General features: G+C 35.4%; 1 protein-coding gene across 1 annotated transcript in view; it reads left to right on the plus strand.

The window, feature by feature from the left end:
* ARHGAP15 (Rho GTPase activating protein 15) overlaps positions 1–19,567 on the plus strand; it is a gene marked incomplete at both ends in the record, with an annotated part of 595,418 nt that overhangs the window by 276,927 nt on the left and 298,924 nt on the right. The window contains 2 exons of the mRNA XM_079710401.1: positions 9,127–9,225; positions 10,538–10,667. Of these exons, the coding sequence (XP_079566527.1) occupies positions 9,127–9,225; positions 10,538–10,667 (229 nt within the window). The remainder of the gene's footprint in view (positions 1–9,126; positions 9,226–10,537; positions 10,668–19,567) is intronic.

Below are 19,567 nucleotides of genomic sequence, written 5' to 3' on the forward strand. Positions count from 1 at the left end.
CTTTCATCCTTGTGCAATCTCAGCACTTATTAACAGAAGACATGCGTGAGTAATAAACTAGGGGCAACAATACCTGTTTCTACTTAAGTCACTTTACCTTAAATTAGCTAATACTTCTAAATAAAAAGTTTGCTTGTTTACTAATGTTAATAATGCTTTACTGAACATAATGGCTGCAACATTGATGGACCAGCAATGAGCACTTTTGCATCACTGAGGTTCTCTAAAGGCTTGACCCATTAACCTTAGGATTAACTCTCGAAAATCTTCAACTGTATCCAGTTTTGAGTATTGTCAATGCTCAATTAGAAAGATCCACACATAGGGCGAGATTCTTGGATGATCTAGTATAGATTACCCCTGCAAAACACATGCTTTGGAATATAATCAAGAACATTCTATTCTAGCAATATGCATTGATATACAGACCCACTCTTGGTGCTTCCTGACTCCCTCCACGTTTAATCCTATTGTCTGAAGTCTAGGGCTTATTGACTGATGGGAAAACATAGTTTCAGATTGTTGTTCCCAATCTTCAAAATGGATTGCCTACTCTACTCTGATAAAACGTGTTATCAGGGGGCTTCCCTGGTGGCGCAGTGGTTGAGAGTCCGCCTGCCGATGCAGGGGACACGGGTTCGTACCCCGGTCCGGGAAGATCCCACATGCCGTGGAGCGGCTGGGCCTGTGAGCCATGGCCGCTGAGCCTGCGCGTCCGGAGCCTGTGCTCCGCAACGGGAGAGGCCACAGCAGTGAGAGGTCCGCATACCTCAAAAAAAAAAAAAAAAAAAAGTGTTATCAGTAGATATCCAAATAAACTACTTACGTTACCTGACAGTACACAATGGTATTTTAACTTTCAAAATTCTGTTACAATGGAGGATGAGTTAAATACTGTGTGCTATGGCATATCAAACAATAGGATGTAATGCATTCACTGAAACGTATAAGGTAGATAAAGCTTACCTATATATTATTTACTTAGTGCCCCTTAGGGGTGGGTTGTGCAGCCACATACTGGATACACAATTGCCCTTGGCTTCAGAGTAATTATAGTGTAGTGGGGGGAATAGAGAAATCAATAGGGAACTGCAATGGAGACCAGTATGGCCTGTGATGAAACAGAAGCAGGATATCATAGAAGCACATTAGGAGGAACATCTATTTCAGAGAACGCTTTCCTGAAAAGCTGACATCTAAATTGATTTGAATAATATCATAGAGGAAGGCACAAGGTTCTGCCCAAGAGAAACAACCTACTCTGAGGGAAGAAATAAGAATTAGTATGGGACAGCTGGACAAAAAGAAAAAAGAAAAAAAATCAATATGGCTGGATTGTAGAGGTGCAAAGGAAAATGTGGAACAGGGGGTCTGCAGAGCAGGTAGGTGGCAGAGCACACAGGGTCTGGCAGCCTGAATTAAAGGTTTTATTTGCACTGCAGTGTACAGCTGTGGGGAATCTCAGAATGATATCAAGCAGAGGAATGGGATGATCAGATCCAAATTTCAGAAAGATCACTATGGCTACAATATGGAGCATGGATTGGAAGGGAAAACATAGATGAGATGGTGGGGAGACAAAAAGATATTGTCATTAAATCCATGTGGAAGATGATGGTAGTATACATAGTTAAATACATTAAACTTACATAACTGTAAACATGACTTTTCATTAAAATATAAACACATATAATGTTTATCCATGAGACAAAAAAATTGAACGATAGACAACAATTTGGTATACCTTGGGAAAAGGGAAATTTTGTGTTTGTTATACTTTTATATTTGGTAAAAAACTTTAAATTGGGCATTTCTTAAGTAAACACAGAAATAGTGAAAACCATTCCAATTTGAAAATAGTGGGCACAGCAGATTCCCAAATGTCATGTGACTAAATGAGTAATTTTGCACAGTGAACATAGCTCAAGCTAGAAGCTGATCTGTGGTTGGCAGGGATTGAGTGGTGGGTACCAGCGAACACGAGCCCTGGGATGATGAGTTTACCTAGAGGCAGTTGCTCCCCCCAAGTTTAGAAATTAACGTTAACAGCAATAAAACTCTAAGCTGATATCTTTATACACCAACTGCTTCGAGTAGTCACTTTTTCCGTTATTTTTCATGTGAGCACCACACGCAAAAGTTTTGGTGTAGCTGACTGCAAACGTGTAGAAACTGCTAAACTATCTACTCATTACTTGGATAGTATTCTTTCATGAATATTGAGAAGACTGTTTCTCAGTAGTTAAAATATTTTACTACAGGTAAAAGAATGAACAAGAGTTTTTGTTTTTTTTTCTTTGTTTGAGTTTGGGTATTCCATTCATAAACAGAAAGGTAGAGTAGGCAAGTGATTCAGGGTGTGAATGTTCACTACGGGACCAGTTTTATTACGCAGAACAAATCTGTGTTGTAGGAATGCAGGGACCAAATTATCTGAGTGTCAAAGGTACAGCTCAATTTCAGTTAAAAAGCACTGTTTCTTGAAAGTTTGACCTTAAACCTTAGATTTCAGAACACACTTAAAATCTGTCGTGTATGTTGCCCAACATTTGTTTACTTTCCATTAAGTAAGAAATTGCTTACATGAGCAGGTTATTTTGATATGATGACACCACTGAGGGTTCCAATAAATGTACATGCAAATCAATCAACCCCAAACACATTGAAAACATATCCAATAAACCTCTCGAAACTAATGAACGCACGTTTGTTAACACAAGGGGAGTTGTGGATACGCAGGATCCTTTGGTGGCCAGGCTTATTTAGTAGCGTGTGGATTTTAGAACATTTCTCAGAGTCAGAAGAAACAGGGTAATTATAACATAAGGTTCAACATCTTTAGATATGTAGAACATTTTCCGTTGCTTAAAACAAATATTCCCTAAGAAAGTATAAAACATTTTTCTGACTTGCAAAGTTTTTGCAGTCTATCATTTAAATTACTTAAATAAAGGGAGCTTTACTGGTCCCCAAAGCTGAGAATATAACACCCTCCATGCATATTAGCTTGATCTTCTTGACAGACCAGAAAAGTGTTTGTGTGTGCCAATTAAAACGAAAATGGATCCCTAGTGGCTTGTTCCTCACCCGACTTCTGAAGACTGCTATCATTGTTTGCTAGGATAAGGCTGCTATCCAAAGTAAACAAACTTTTCAAAACTTTCATGACAGATGGGGGTTACAAATGCATTTTAATAAGAGAGTTGCCAAAGCAACTTTTTTTTTCTAATCAGCATATATTTACTTAACATCTAGCAACATTGGGAACACAAGGCAGATACTTTCTCACAAAATGTTTTAACAAGTAACATTTTTGGAAAGACAAATTGAAGACCTTTTACTTCTAACTGATATTTTACCCTCAGTTTTATGTTAACTTTGCTCGACATGTTAAGAAAAATGTTAGGAGTTACTCAAACCAGATTGTAATTTGAGACAGACATGCAGCTTGATAATGTAATTTCTTTGGTGGTCATAAACACCTTTTTTTTTTTTTTTTTTTTTTTTTTTGTGGTATGTGGGCCTCTCACTGTTGTGGCCTTTCCCGTTGCGGAGCACAGGCTCCGGACGCGCAGGCTCAGCGGCCATAGCTCACGGGCCCAGCCGCTCCGCGGCACGTGGGATCCTCCCAGACCGGGGCACGAACCCGCGTCCCCTGCATCGGCAGGCGGACTCTCAACCTCTGTGGGTGGTCATAAACACCTTTGAGACCAAGTAATTTAACTATTAATATAACCATGACAACGTCCGTATCAAATGTGGAGTGTGATGCAAGATGAAAAAAAATGTTAATCTGAGGGTTTTTTTCAAAGCATTATTGCTTCAATTTTAGGTCTTGACATCTCACTATGATGTGGCCAAGGTATATATTTCTTATGCTATTAGAATTAAATAAAGATACAACCAAAATTAATAAAAAAATTTATTTTCACTTCAAATGAATTTGCTATACTTTGACATAACTTTTTATATCTACTTAATTTAAACATAATGATTTCATCAAGAAGTCCAAAGTGTCTCCAAATATAGTAGCAATTAAATTCCATTCCTCTTAAATGGGTAATCTGCTTACTTGTAGAATCACTGTAGCCACACGATTTAACATTTCTCAAGGCTCTTTGGATATCTGGCATATTTTATTACACATTTCCCATATACAGTTTCAACTTTATTAAGATGGAATAAACCCTCCTTAGGCTCATCGTCAAAGTTTGATCTTAAGCAAAATGTGAAAGATATTTAGTTCAAACATAGGATTGTTTTAGTTCTTTCTAGAATCTCAAAGAGTTTTTTGGGTGCTCCATTAGATTTTTTTTTTTTTTTCGTAGCAGGATAGTGGCTGTTTTTGAGGGGAAAAAAAAGAAAATATCTGAGAAACAGTATTGATTGATCTTTTAAAATTGTGCTATCTTTAGCATAACAGTAAAGAAACAAGCAACTTTTGTCTAAGATCTGTATTGCAAATTTCACAACTGAAACCAAGTCATCATGGTCCTTTTCCCATATGCACAGAGTCCTTGACTGTATACAACTGTTTGCTAAGAACTAGTGAACTAGAAATCAAGATCTTTGTAATCTCTTAATTCTGTCATTTAAAGTGATGCCAATTTGATAGAATGGCATTTTCATTTTCCTCAGTTGCTTCATTTTCTTCATTTGCAAAATTACTTTATGATAGTGGAAGAAAGCTGCATTTGAAGAATGTTTAATGTGTGCTTTGAGATCATTAAAGCTGATATCACTTTGCATACCAAGTGGTAGTATTCATATCCTTAATATACTAAAGTTCTGATAAAGTCAACCTTTAAAGAATAACATATCATGACCAATAGTTTATATATAATTCCATGATACAAATGCATCTGCAGTAATTACTCCCTCTTCTGAAATCTTGACATGAGCATTGTCTGTGCCACTCAGATTGGGACTTAGTATAAGCCATTTTCTATTGTTATTTATCCTTATACTCATATGTCCTATTTTTCCAAACAGATTGTGAGCTCTTGAGGGTGAGGGTTGTGTATTCTTAGCTTCTAACAATGTGCCTTGCACTTAATAGATGTTTAATCAGTCCTTATTGATGATTAGGGGGATGTTCGGTGAGAAATACATCTTCTCATTCTCCTGAGCTAAAATTATGTGTGGGGTTTATTCTGCAGTAGGAAAGTTGTTACTATCAAAGAGGGGAACACATGTCACTTGTTAACTCTAGCACCTTTGATAGTCTCCCAACATTCATTTGAGGTCAACTGGAATGGAAGTAGCTGACAATATTTAACCATCAAATATGTTTTACTGATGAGGTATCTATATCGTAAAGTTGTTCATTGATCATTATCACATACATTTGGTTATTATTTATAAAAGACTGAAAAATAACTAAAGTAATATGTCTATAATGTTTCCTCTATGGAGCTGTGAATAATTTTAATTTGTTTTTTTATTATCTTTAGTTTTTCTAAATTCTCCACAGTAAATTTAATGTCTTACAATCAGGAAAAAAAAAAAAGTGATGTTCTGAAAATTTTTTGTTTCTCTTCTGGTAAACCAAAGTATGGAAAATGTTAATAATATAAATACCATCCTACATATTAATTTCTCATTTAAATGAACATCCAACAGGGGAAAGACTAACTGCCAGAATGCATTTTGACAAGAGCAGTACTTAATTGACAATATTGAAAAGGGCAATACTTAAACATAAACCCTACTCATTAAAAGTCCTTTAAGCAGCTTTAAATTAGCATAACTATACTCCATTTGTTAATTAAAGGTTAGAAAACAAATTTCTTCTCTCCTTGTCTCTAATCAGCGGAGTTTGGAGCTGGGATGTACCTGCTTTCATCTTCAGAGGAGCCCTAACAAGGACACAGACTAAGTTATGTCCCTAGCCCAGGGAAACTATTGCAGAATTAACACCAGAGTCTTGAGGAATGTGTCTATTCTGCGTGTTGCCCAGTGGATATGCTTATATAATTTCTTAGGCATACGCTTATTACCAGCAAGAATTCAGATGGTCATTATTTAGTGAGAAAAAGTTTCAGGCAAATTTCCTGACAGGTATTTAAATATATCTATTCTTGACAACACCAGAAAATTTAATTGAGATGGCTTTGGTGCCAGGATATATCCCTTCAAAATACAACTTAGTGGAGATAAGGGATTTCAAGAGGCATTTGTCTAAAGTAGGCTTTGCAGCCGCAGAGCACAGGGAGATCAGCTCGGTGCTTTGTGACCGCCTGGAGGGGTGGGATGGGGAGGGTGGGAGGGAGGGAGATGCATGAGGGAAGGGATGTGGGAACAGATGTATATGTATGACTGATTCACTTTGTTATAAAGCAGAAACTAATAAAAAAAATAAATAAATAAAGTAGGCTTTGAAGCAAAGTGGAGACCAACAGCTCTTGCCTAAACCCATCTTTTCTGTAAGTTCTTCCTTCATCTACCTTATTCCAGCATCTGTCACTTAGACAAAGCATGATACAGAAAGAATACATTAGCCTGGCTTAATATCAAACCTTTTATGTCTGTTATCAGTTCTATATCACTCTATAGTGTCATCAGGAGATACTCAGTCAAATGGTTTAGTCAAAGCTAACGTTTACTGGTATCTTTTTTTCTAAGAGTGTTGAAAATTTGATTGTTCAAAGTGCAAGTATGATTCAGCAAACCATTTATCAGAAAACCTAAAGAGGTAATGTTAAAAAAGTGGATTGAGAAACCTGAATTAAATGTGTTTTACCAGCCAAAGACTTTGAAACTTCTTTCCTGTGAGTGATTGGAATGGAGTAGAACAGTCAATTACTGACTGTAATTAAGAAGTGGATGCATTTAAACTGTAGAGAGCAGTAGCAGACTTCTCCAGACTGCCTAGTAACTTGAAAGATTAGTGGGAAGACCAAGGAAAGGATGTAAACTGTATCTTTCTGATAGTATGTTTTGAATGAATTGCATTCACATAGTTCTCTGATCCAGCTTCTCAAAATGAATTCATAAATCACTGATTATGTACAATTAATGCAGTAATATATTTGGACAAAGAAACTTTTAAAGTACATTTTGCTCTTGGTTGTGTTAGCAGTAAAGATCCCCTTTGCATTGCGTAGCATGCACCAAAAATGCAAATGCACTGCTGAAGTACTTAAATTTTATCACTGTTTGAATTTACTAGACTGAAAACTGAACCATATTGGCTCTTTCCTAAACCCTCAGAATATGTTTGTTTCTGGTACTTTGAAAATGTTCCTTTTTATAATTTTAATAATGGTTTATTTATAATGGCAGAGAAATAGGTTGTACACTGCATTTGGGCTAATTGATTTTTCTTTGTGTATGTTAACAAATTGTAACATTATATAATACATTCTTAATCAAAATATTTACCTTCAGATTAGGACGAAGGTAGAGGTCAAGGACATTACTAGTTTTCTTACGTTAGTTAGAAGTGACCTTATATTTTTAGATTACTATTTCTGTGGCAGCACTCTATAAAGTAAATATTTGGAACTTTATGTAAGTAAAGAACATTGTAAGTGTGTTCAGATAATTAAGCAAACATCAGCTTAACTGTCTTTTACTAGATACATAAAACAGAGGACTATTTGGAGGCTATTTTGAGCCATTCCGAATCTTACACGCAATTTTACTTAAAAAAAAAGAGTGATAGGCCCTGGTAATCTGTCAAATGCTAGTGTGGATAATTAAATTCCTCTTATTTTCTAATCTTTCACTTCTCATAATTTGCATGTACTTTGAATAGTTCCTTTTCTTACAATTGTAAAAAGTTGGGATCCAACTCACTCAAGACTGGTTGCATTGCAGCACTGAGTAATGTTGCATCTCTAAATAGTTTTTTCTAAAAATCAATGCAAATGAATATATATGTATGTGTGTAATCAAAGATTGCTTTAAAACTCCAGGATTATTGTCATTAAATGTTGCCATAAGAATCACTGAAACCTTCGGAGTGAGCTATTTGGAGTAATAATTGTCACTTTAATGATAGAATTACAGAGACATTTTGTAGCATGATTTGTGATTTTCTGAACTTGTGCCACATTTCAGCGTTTACCTCCTATTTAGAGGAAGTAAGGCTGAGAAGAGGTGACTAGCTCCTGACTGAGTATTTTGAAATGTCAGTCCTCTAAACCTCTGAAGCCTTGCTTAATGTGTGACAGTAGTTGGGAAATGTTCATCTTCCTGTTGAAACAAAAAGTCAACAATACAAAGGGAAAATCTTCACAGTTCAGATTGATAGCTTAATACGAAGAGCATGTCCACACCCACTCTAATCAAATTCTTGTCTAAGTAGTCCTTTATGTGTGAAATCAAGAGCATTGCTCTGTTTTCTATAGGGTCACATTCTTCTCTCACAGTTCCAGGGAGAAAAAGATTCCCTGCAATGAAAAACGTATAGTTGCATGCTAAATATTGCCAACTACTTAACAGCCCTAAGAGTCTGGAACAGGAATGTTCATTTGATAAGTACTCTCCATGAGAGGTTCAAATATGTAAATGAACTTTTATTCTAATGTACTCCCTTTGTGGGGAAATTGGTCCTTTATTACTTTCCTATAGATCTTTATGATAGGAAAGTAGAAATAGCCAAATGTTATCCGTTAGAATGACCTTTTAGAAAAGTCTGCATTAGTCTCTTTGGTAAATAATCTGTTTTAGTGCCCTCCATAAAAGAAAATCAAATATAGAGATACTATTAGATTTGAAAGAGACAAACAGGAAAGAGCCAAAAGTGCAGAATGAATTCTGACACACCCGGGTGCATTTTTCTGAGGTTCTGACTTAAGTGGATACTGTCTGCATTATTCTGAACTTCCTGGCTTGCTTTCTCCATGAGTTGGAGTAATTCAGCTTTAGGCCTACTCTGAGTTAATTGTTCTATTATTAAAACAATAATATATTTTTTATGACATGAAAAAATCGTTTATAGAGAGCAGTTCAAAATGATCCTAGTCTCCCAGTTCCCAGAAAGACAATTACTGGAATACAAGAAAATATCTGAGTGTATTAAAGTGTGTTTTTTAAAAAAGTATATATTTTTTAATGTAAGAGATCTATTTTATTTTATATGGTTTGCTTACCTCTCGATTTTTTTTTTTTTTTTTTTAGATCACAACAGTATCAGGAAATGAGTTCCTTCTGCAGTCAGATATTGACTTCATCATATTGGATTGGTTCAACGCTATCAAAAATGCAATTGACAGATTGGTATGTATTTGTTTTGGCTGTTACCTTTATTAATTAGAATGTAGTCATTTAAATCTATTGCTTAGGCATAAGCACACATGCATTTAAGTAGATCCTATGAATTGAGAGTTAGTAAGTTATTTTAAGTTTAAATAGTCCACGAAAACCATTTTCAATAGAGAGGATTTGTGGAACTAAATGTCATTTAATTTCTCTCTTTCAAAAACACAGTGCATTCATTTTTTTTTCTGAAATAACACAGACATTCATTCACTGAAGGCTGTAAAAAGCACACAAGAACTTAATAACTACTGAATTTTCACATTTTCAGTTTATGCAATCTATAATACATATTCTTGAAAATAAATATCAGTGTATTTAAGCCCATACTCACTGTTATAATACCAGTAAACAATAATCCTTTGTACTGATTTTCATTGTTCTTCCAGCTAAGCTAGATTGTTCTTCTCATGAAAATTACGTATCTAGAACTTCATGAAATTACCCTAAATTCACACATTTAGAGTATGTTCTTAAAAGAGTCAAATTATTTAAAACTACTCATTTTATACTGTTTCTTGACCAAACATCTTATTTTAGGACACTAATATTTGCAAAATCTTGAGAAGAAAATATTCTTGAGCGCTTTTAATAATGTATACAAAAACTACGACATTTTTGTGTAATTTTACTGCGATTTAATCACACACTTCCGTTATATAACTTTGGGATCAAAACTTTAAAAAATAAAATAACAAATTGACTTTTCCCCATCATCAATATAGTTCCCTTATCCAGGCACACATGAGTGCTCATGCACACACACACACACACACACACACACACACACACACACACACACAGATTGCTGTTGTCATTAAGAATGGACTCTGGAGTCAAACTTCCTGCATTTGAAAGTTTGAATCCAGGTTCTATCATTTACTAGCTGTGTGGCCTTAGGCAAATTACTTATCTCTTTTGGCTTCAGTCTCCTTGTCTGGAAAATAAGGATAATAATAATAATACCTACCTCATAGGATTACTGTGATGATTGAGTTAATGCATGGAGTGCTTGGGGTATGCACAGCATTTAGTAAGTTTTATATATATATATATATATATATATATATATATATATGTATATGTGTGTATATATATATATATATATATATATATAATTATTAAATTTGAAAATTGAGCTTAGTTTAGGGGCCCTATTCCAAAATAATTACTTATTTCAAACTCTTTAATCTAACAGCAAAATAGATCACAGAACTATTCAGTGCATTTTTTTCTTCCTTGTAAAATTATCCCATCTAATTGTCATTTCCAGCCAAAGGATCCAAGTAGTCCTTCAAGAAACCTGGAATTATTTAAAATTCAGAGATCCTCCAGTACTGAACTACTAAGTCACTGTGATAGTGATATAAAAGAACAGAAACCAGAGAACAGGAAATCTTTAAGTAAGTATTTTTTTTTGACTTGCTCATTTTAACTCTGTTTAAATGCAGTGCTTATGAAATATAAATGCATTGAAATGAGATTTGAGCCAAACTCATACTACTCATGGAAGATTCGTAACCATTTTCTGGCCAGGGATTCATGCACTGGAGGGCAGTCTGGGCGCTTTGCATGCGTCATTGTTGGTAATGCCTTTTGAAAAAATAATTGTTCCAAGGTCGTGGTCTCTGCTTACAGCAAACCTCTGAATCTCTGAGTAATAACCATGGCGTTCAGATTGGTGATTGATTTTGAGAGTGGGAAATGTCAAGTGTCTCCAAATCTTGGTAAGCTGACTATTTGATTTCCATACATTAAAAGATATATGAGTGACCAGCATAGTTGGTTCAACATAAACCAACAGACTATGCAACTTTCTACACTTTTAGACCACCAGAAACATTTAGAAATGTGGAATGTGGATTAGATGCCCTCCAAGGTCACATCTATTTCTAATATTCGAAAAGAAATGAATTTGAAATGAAAAGGACTAGTCTGTCCACTTATATAGTGACCTTGAGCATATCTCTTAACCTTCTTCACCCTGATTATTCCTTAATAAAGGGAGTTATGAAAACGTGTCGTGCATATCTCACAGAGTTGACATGAGTCTCAACTTCCTAAAAGAACAAGTAGATATCTCTGGAATTAGAGAAAAACAATTTCCCAAAGTCTTGTAAATTATAATACCTTTCTTGCATCATCTGTCTACCTACACTGAATCTTCTGAATCACCATTTTTTCTGCAATTTCCCTCTGACCGAAGATCAGTGTAGTTATATCCTAGCTTTTTGAACTTAAGGAGAACTCAGTAAGTAGAGAAAGGCTGATTATGGAATATCTCCTTATCTACATATGTATATGAGTAAATATGCTAGATGACCATATGTGTAGATACACATACTTGTGTGCATTAGAGAATATTATACATATGTATACATAAATATACATGTACATTCACCCACACGACAAGAAAGAGGGAAACTATTTATATGTGATACTATATCTTCCAAATCTAAATTATTAGGAACCCAAATCTAGAAACAGCATGACAACTTTGAGTTGGAACACCCTTTCAAAACTGTCATTATTCAAAGAACCATACCATAATTTCAACAACTGTTAGGTACATATTTAGTTAGCCAGTTGTGTTAAGTTAGAGCTTAAAATTATCAGTGTTAATGTCTTGGACTGTATGGTGCTTTCCAAATTATTTGTGGAAGATAAACAATGCCATTTTAAAAACTTTTCCATATGATGGTACAGTTTGAAGTTATCTCATTTGAAGATTTCTCTTTAATTCCTGGTCATTGTCCCTCTTGACTTTATATGGGATCAGACATAAGATTTTAGAATTAGAATTCAACTGTGAGTACATAATTAATGTTAACTACATAAACATTTGTAGTGGATGTAAAAGGATGCATGAGGCAATGAGCAGTAGCTCTGGAATCTCAGATACAATTGCTGGTTTGGAGGAGACCTTGGCACATTTCTGAAGCCTAAAGCTCAGGAGAAAATAAAGGTTTATAAAAGTGTGTGTGAGAAACATTGAGGTAAATGGATTTTGTATTCAGCAGTAGTCACTTGAAATGTTTTCAGACCATACTGGGGAAAAAAATTCCTACAGGTAGAATACCAGCCACTTCTCTTTAGAATTTATTTTTAACTGGGAAAGACAATTATTTGTCTATTTTGGGCTTAAATTCGATCCTGTCTAAAGACAAGGAAAGAGACATATGATTCATTCTATTCATTTCAAAATGTATTTAACTGTATAATGACCTCAAATTAACCTTTTTCTTTGCAGTTAAAAAGTAATGATAGCTAGCAAATACTGAGTACTTACTATTCAGGCATTGTTCTAAGTGCTTGTCTTATATTGACTTACTTAATCCTTCTACTAACCCAATGACATAGGTACCATTATTAACCCTATTTTTTAAGGTGAGGAAACTGAGGCACAGAAAATTAAAGCAACTTGTACAAAAACAAGTTATGGAGACAAGTTTCAAACCCAAGCAAACCGATATTAGAGTCTGTGCTTTTAACCATCACACTATAGTGAAGTGAACAAATAAAAGGTAAACTTAGTTTATATCAACCTTGGACTTGGGTGGAAATATTACATTAAAGATGAGATCCATATAAATCAATACATTTAAATAGGGACCCAAAAACATATTAGCAAAAGAATTAAAACCAGATGTTGCCTTTGGACTTTGATTTCACTGTTAAACTAAAAGGGTCATTTAATCTTTACTGCTAGCTCTAATTTTAGAAAATGCTTCTTTTCTGTATTTTGGTGGATATTTATAGTTGTAAGCCTTTTTTAGGACTAGTATATTTTTTGCAACGTAGGATACAGTTAATATCCATCTAATACTTTGAATGAACTTCATTTGGTATTTACATATTCATTTTCATTTGAAAGGTATAATGATTGACCCACCCATACAATATCAAATTAGCTATGCATTTAAAATAGTGATTGGCATATTTTATATTTGATGCTTTTTAAAATATTTTTTCAAGTAGGAAATAGGCTCTGTGAAACCCCTCTGATCTCAGTCCCAGATTTGAGCACGCAAACTTAGGTTTTTAAAGCATGCATTCGGTTTTATGTCACCCTCTTGAGATTAAATAATTATGTGGAGTTAGAGAGTCACAGTATCTCCTTCCTTATTAGCAGTCTAAGAACAAACTTTATTGTCAGTTTGCTGCCTTTGGCTTCCTGTGCCCTTGATGTTCCCACGAGTTTTGTCGCCAAGATTGTAGACAGATAAAGCCAGAATTACTTTTTTTAAAGGCATGTGAACATCATTAGCAGCTAACAGGTGGTCATTTCATTGTCCAGTTTCTCTGTATAACATGGGAAAAAAAATATGTACTTTCAGTGAGTGAATCAGAAAGTTAAGAGCTTAAATATACTTTCCTTTTTAAAATATGATTCTAACCTGCCAACACTATTAAGTACTAATCAGATATTTTAAGATATCAGTGGAGTCTAATAGACAAGAAGCCAGAAAATTCAATGTAAGGGCCAAATCACTGTGGGAAATTCAGGACACCAGCATGGGATGAGAGTGGGAGAGCAGCTCTCCAGGGAGGGCCGTTATGGAAAGTGGAGAGTCAGTCAAAGAAAATGCTAACATATTTTTCCGAGGAAAGAGAAGTGTCTTCCACTGATGGCAAAGAGGAAAAGCTCAAATATAAATCCAAGAAACCTTGGAGAGCTTTCTCAACTTTTCTGAGCTTTACTTTCTAGATCTATAAAAATGGATCTAATACTGTCCTTGCAGGATCAAGTGAGAATGTGAAATTAGATATGTAAATACTTAGCTCACAGCAGGCACTCAATAAGTAGGAGCTCTTATTATTACCCTCTATGTCCCCAAGCAGATGGCACCAAACTAGGGCATGAGCCAAGGGTGGTGTCTGATAGAAGACTGGAGCAAGGCATATATACTTGACGTCTTCTCTCTGAGTGTAGAGAAAATAGGGGAAAGGAGCCAGAACTGGATATGGGAGTTATGGCTGCAAAAATCTAAATATGAGCAGCTGGTCTTTCCCCTGTCGACTCCCTAGGTGAAAATGGCAGCCAGGGCATTCTTGGGAGCAGCACACCAGGAACTAGCACAAGGGAGCCAAAAAATACTCTTTGATTCATTTATGCCCAGAAGAGCAGTTCATTAAGAAATTCCAGTTGATGGAAAGGATTCAGCATCTAGCCATCTCACCATTGCTTTAGCCATACCATACCTTTAGTTTATTCCCTCATTCAATGTATTTATTATTTTTCATTAATAGATATATCTGAAGGCACACCTCTAAAATTCTTGGCTCCACACATCTGTACTTTAAACTTTTAAAATTATTTTTGTATTTAGATTATGCTTTAGGAGTAGTATATCTCATGCTAATCAATTGCTAAGCTGTAAATCCATGTATGGAAATCTTGAATAAGTTTATACAAAATTGATACTTAGCATTATAAATAAGCACCCCAAAATGAACATAAGTTAGAAGAATAAAATCAAAAGTAATAGAACCGAAAGGAAATGGGTTTCCTGTTAACTGTCTTTTGATGAAACCATCATAAAAACCAAATGTGTTCTGAGTGAAATCCTAAAAGTATTTTAAATATGGATTTCCTAATTCCACAGCTCCTTAGTGATGTATGTAACAAGAATGTATGTACAAGGCTACAGGAATAAAGATAAGAATGGAAAAATTGGATTGAGATATTTATACAGTACAGAAAATGAAAATGCTTGTGAAACTTTAGTGACATTTTTGTTTAAAAATTTGCCTGCAAAGTAATAATGGCCATGCCAAGTGAAAACAAGTGTGATAGAGAAGACAGTTAATTTTTGTGCTAATCTAAATAATTATAATACTGGCCATCCACAACTGTATGTAGACTAAGTTCTCAAAATCCAATTGTAAACTGGTTGCTTAAACCTCAACACATTTTCGTAAGGAAACCATGTACTAGCCGCAAAAGCACACTTGAATCTTATGCAATCATTTTGAATGTTGTTTCTAGGGAACAGTTCATTCTGAGTTTGTTGCACCTCTGTCCTAGGAGCTCTGCCTTCCCAGTAGCATTGCTTTCCATCTGGTTTCCCTTTTTCTCCTCCCCCCACCTTTACACCAACTCCACCAATGCAATCAGGATTCTCAGAATGGCTTTGTCCAGGAGATTCCTGGACCCTGAAAATCCCCAGTGATGGCAAGTAGGGAATGCAAGGCCTCCAAGCCAGAAGAAATAGTCAGAAAAGGAGAGAATGAAGGACTGGAGAGGAAGTTTTTGCAGCATGGGTGGGGAAGTGAGTCCTCAGCAAGGACAGATGTTCTTTGTAAGACATGTATGTAATGAGAGATTAGTCTGGCATTGTCCCAAATGTTAACATTTGTTGAATCTAGGTGGTATCTATAGGAGTGATCATGATGCTATTGTTTTCTCTATGTTTGAAAGTTTCACAATTAAAAACTGGAGTATACACACACATACACACACACACACACACACAATTAGGCATTACTCATGTTCACAATTCAATAAAAGAATATATACATTTTCTAATTGTAATTTGAAAATTTTAAAAGAAAAGTCAAATTTTCTGAGTATGAGTTACATTAAGACCTCTTTAAATATAAAACATTGATAAATCATTATTTTCCTACTTTTTCTCCAAAAGCCAATATATTTTGTCTTGTGACTACTGTGACCTTTCTGGTAACTATATAATTAACAAAATTTATTAAAATGTTTATTATTATCCAAAATGGAAAAGTCATACTAGTTTCCTGGATAAATATATAATTAGCAATTGTTCACAACATATTGTGAGGCCTGTTCTGGAGAGTCATATAAATACATATGTTAAAGTTTCTTCTTATTAAGAATTTTGTATAAAACAGCCTAATCTTGCCAATGCATGAAAATAGTAAGATGAATAAGCCATCTGCCAAGAAAATGAAAACAATATTAAAATTGCACAAAGAAATTATATCTAGCTCTGAAGAAACAGAAAATCTCTTACCTGGACACACATACAAAAAATCATAATAGTTGTGTAGAATATTATGGATAAATGTGTTGTCAGAAAGATCCAGATTCAGATAAGGTGGTCAATTATCTGATTTTTTTTTTCCCACTAAAATCAATATTGGTACCCTGGCACCAATTTCATTCAATATCCACCTGAGAAAAATAAACTATTGAACTAAAGTGTGAAAATAAAAATAAATTTGTTTTACTATAGTTACGTTGACTTAAAAAAAAAACGCACAATGTGAGAGTTTTATTTGGGGCAAAATGAGGACTGCAGCCCGGGAGACAGCATCCCAGATAGTTCTGAGAAACTGCCCCACAGAGGCAGGGGGCAAGGTCAGTATATATGTGATTTTGGTGAAGGGGAATACATGCAATCAAGCACATATTTTTTACAGAAGGTTTCTGCTAGTCACAAGGAGCAGAGGTCACCATGAAGGATTTTAGCACTTTTCCAGATATGAAGAGATACAAGAATTGGTGTCATAAAATTGGCTCCTGAAAAAATCTAACTATCTGAAGACCTGTTCTGCCAGTTTTTCCCAGAGCACAGAGTGCCTCATTTCTGCTCTCCACCTGAACTCCTTTCAGGGGGTGTTGAAAGTCAGCAGCTGCAGCAACATATGATTTAATCCTTGTAGAGGTAGATGGCAAGGGCCAATAGAAAATGCCAGTTCGTAGTTGACATTTAAGACAGACAATATCTAAGGAACGGTGAGTGTCAGCTCTCTTCTTGATTGTTTCCCACAGGTTAAGGGAGTTCTTTATTTCAAAATATTCCAGTTTCGGGCTTCCCTGGTGGCGCAGTGGTTGAGAGTCCGCCTGCCGATGCAGGGGACACGGGTTCATGCCCCGGTCCGGGAAGATCCCACATGCCACGGAGCGGCTGGGCCCATGAGCCATGGCCTCTGAGCCTGCGCGTCCGGAGCCTTGTGCTCCACAATGGGAGAGGCCACAACAGTGAGAGGCCCGCGTACCACAAAAAAAAATAATAATAATAAAATAAAATAAAATAAATTCCAGTTTGGTGAAGAAAAAAATGAAAAGTTTTAAAAGAAAATTTACATTGCCAAAGCTGGAAGAGTTAAACATTATGAGAAAAACAAACAAACAGTAAAGATTAGATGCACACTTGATAATCAGACATCTGAATTACTTTGTCAAAACAGTATTATTCACGAAGGTTCCAGGGCTTCACTGAGGCACTGTGTGACCACAGCGATTGTTCTGACATGTTTCCAAGACAGCAGCAATTCAACTTTCCTGGGACCCATAGATTACAGTCTCTTCAAAACATTCAGTTCTCCGTGAATCATTGGATAAGAGGACTTAGTTATAAGCTGAGCAAAGGATGTTCTGATTAATCTCTTCCTTCCCATCTAAGGGGTTGATCTTGCTCTCTGACCTGTCGGTGTCCATTGTCATGTATCTTGTAGCATCAGCTACTCTGAAAGTCTATCTAACCCTATCAGCACTCAAGCACTAGATCACCCCATCTCCTCTTGACCCTGGCAGTAACTCCCTGACCATATTTCCCCTTAGATGAACTGCATTTAATCAATTTCTGATTTCATTAGGTCAAATGGCATCTTTCTTTCAATAATAGGCCAGATCCAGAGGGCTGTTTGCTGTAACTCTCCAGCAATACTTCCTTAGCATTAATACACTACTGTGATTGTAAACAATGGAAAAAAATGTCCTTTGATCTCCTCTGAAAGTTTCTCCTCTCTTTATTCCATGACCCTAGAATGGGCATATATTAATATTTTCTTGTAAAGTTAGGTATATGATATTTGTTTACCGGTGTCATATCAAGTTTAAAGTATCTTAGCTAAACATGATATTTAAAGCATTCTTACAGTGAATCTCTGTGCAGAAAAAAGCATTCTTTTGAATGCAAATGATCAACTCTTTCTGTATACAGAATTTATCTGGTATCCTTTTTGTTTCTGGAGTGTAGGAATAATGCTACTTTTCTTCAAAATCCTAAAAAAAAAAAAATTTGATTTTTAATGTATTTATTTGGGTGTCCCAAATAGGCCCAAAAGTATGCTTAGGGAAAACATTTAACTGTAAACATGTATAATCGATGAGATTTTCTTGGAAAATAAGTTTATTTCTCATTATTCATAGTAAAGCCCACATCCATGTAAGGAAAATCAGGTATTGCTTTCCTCCCAAAGTATGAGTTGTATCCAAAAATACCAGCTCTTTCCATCAAAATGCAATAAAATGTGATCTATAACATTAGGACTCTTAGCTTCCTTCAAGAAATGGCTTATGAATGCCTGGAGAATGGTATATCAGTCTGCCAATTCATCTTTCTCTGATTATTTAAATAGAACCTAAATACTCCTGCTACCCAATTTCAGTAATGTAAATATACCCTTTTTGTATACAAAATCAATTGGCCTAAAAAAATAGAGGTAAAATAGGAGATGCAATGGCTAAATACGAAATGTAGGACTGGGATAGTGCCGTCAGAGATGGTGACCTTGAAACTGAAGTCAAAGGTTAAGAACAATTTCTAATCAAATTACTGCATTGGAATGGCTCAAGTCCAAGTTCCTCAATAGAAAGCTATCACTGAGTCCTCTTTTCCAGTTTTTTCCCACCTCTCTCTGACCCAAGATTTATGTTCCAGGAAAATGACAGTTATAATCCCTGATGCATGCTACTCTGTGCTGATGTTTATATTTAAATCAGTGTCTATTCTTTGCTAAATTAACATCCTGTTTGACTCAGCTCAAGCCACACCTCCTCCAGAAAGCTTTCCCAAACCTCTGTGGTGAGTTAGGACATCCTTAGTACTCAGTGCGTATCTCTACCATCGCAATAGCCAAAGTGGGTTACAACAAGCTAATTATCCATGTCTGTTTGTCTGTCCACTAGACGTCCAGACTCTAAAGAGAACCCTAGTTTACCTTTATCTGCAACTAGCAGAGTGGCTTGATGATATTTGAGAGTACTCAAAAATGTGCAGTGTTAAATTAGTGAATGAATAGATGAGGATATTCAAATGGCCATTATCAATGTACTTCTCATTCTGTGCTAAAAATGAAGATAAAATTGCTGAAACATTTTTAGGAACAATAATGGATTATTTCTTCATCCTGACTACTTGTACTGGTTTGGTATTTTAAGGTCACTATTTGTATGTCTCTCTTAGTTTTCTCTTAGAACTGTAAATCTCAAAGCAATGGTATATTTTTGCAGGTCTCATGTACTGTACCTAGCAAAATCATGTATAAGTAAGTGTTTCAATGAGGATTCAATGAGGATAAAAGTGACTAAGATTTGGGG

This window comes from Hyperoodon ampullatus (assembly GCF_949752795.1).
Source record: "Hyperoodon ampullatus genome assembly, chromosome: 8".
Taxonomy (NCBI): domain Eukaryota; kingdom Metazoa; phylum Chordata; class Mammalia; order Artiodactyla; family Ziphiidae; genus Hyperoodon; species Hyperoodon ampullatus.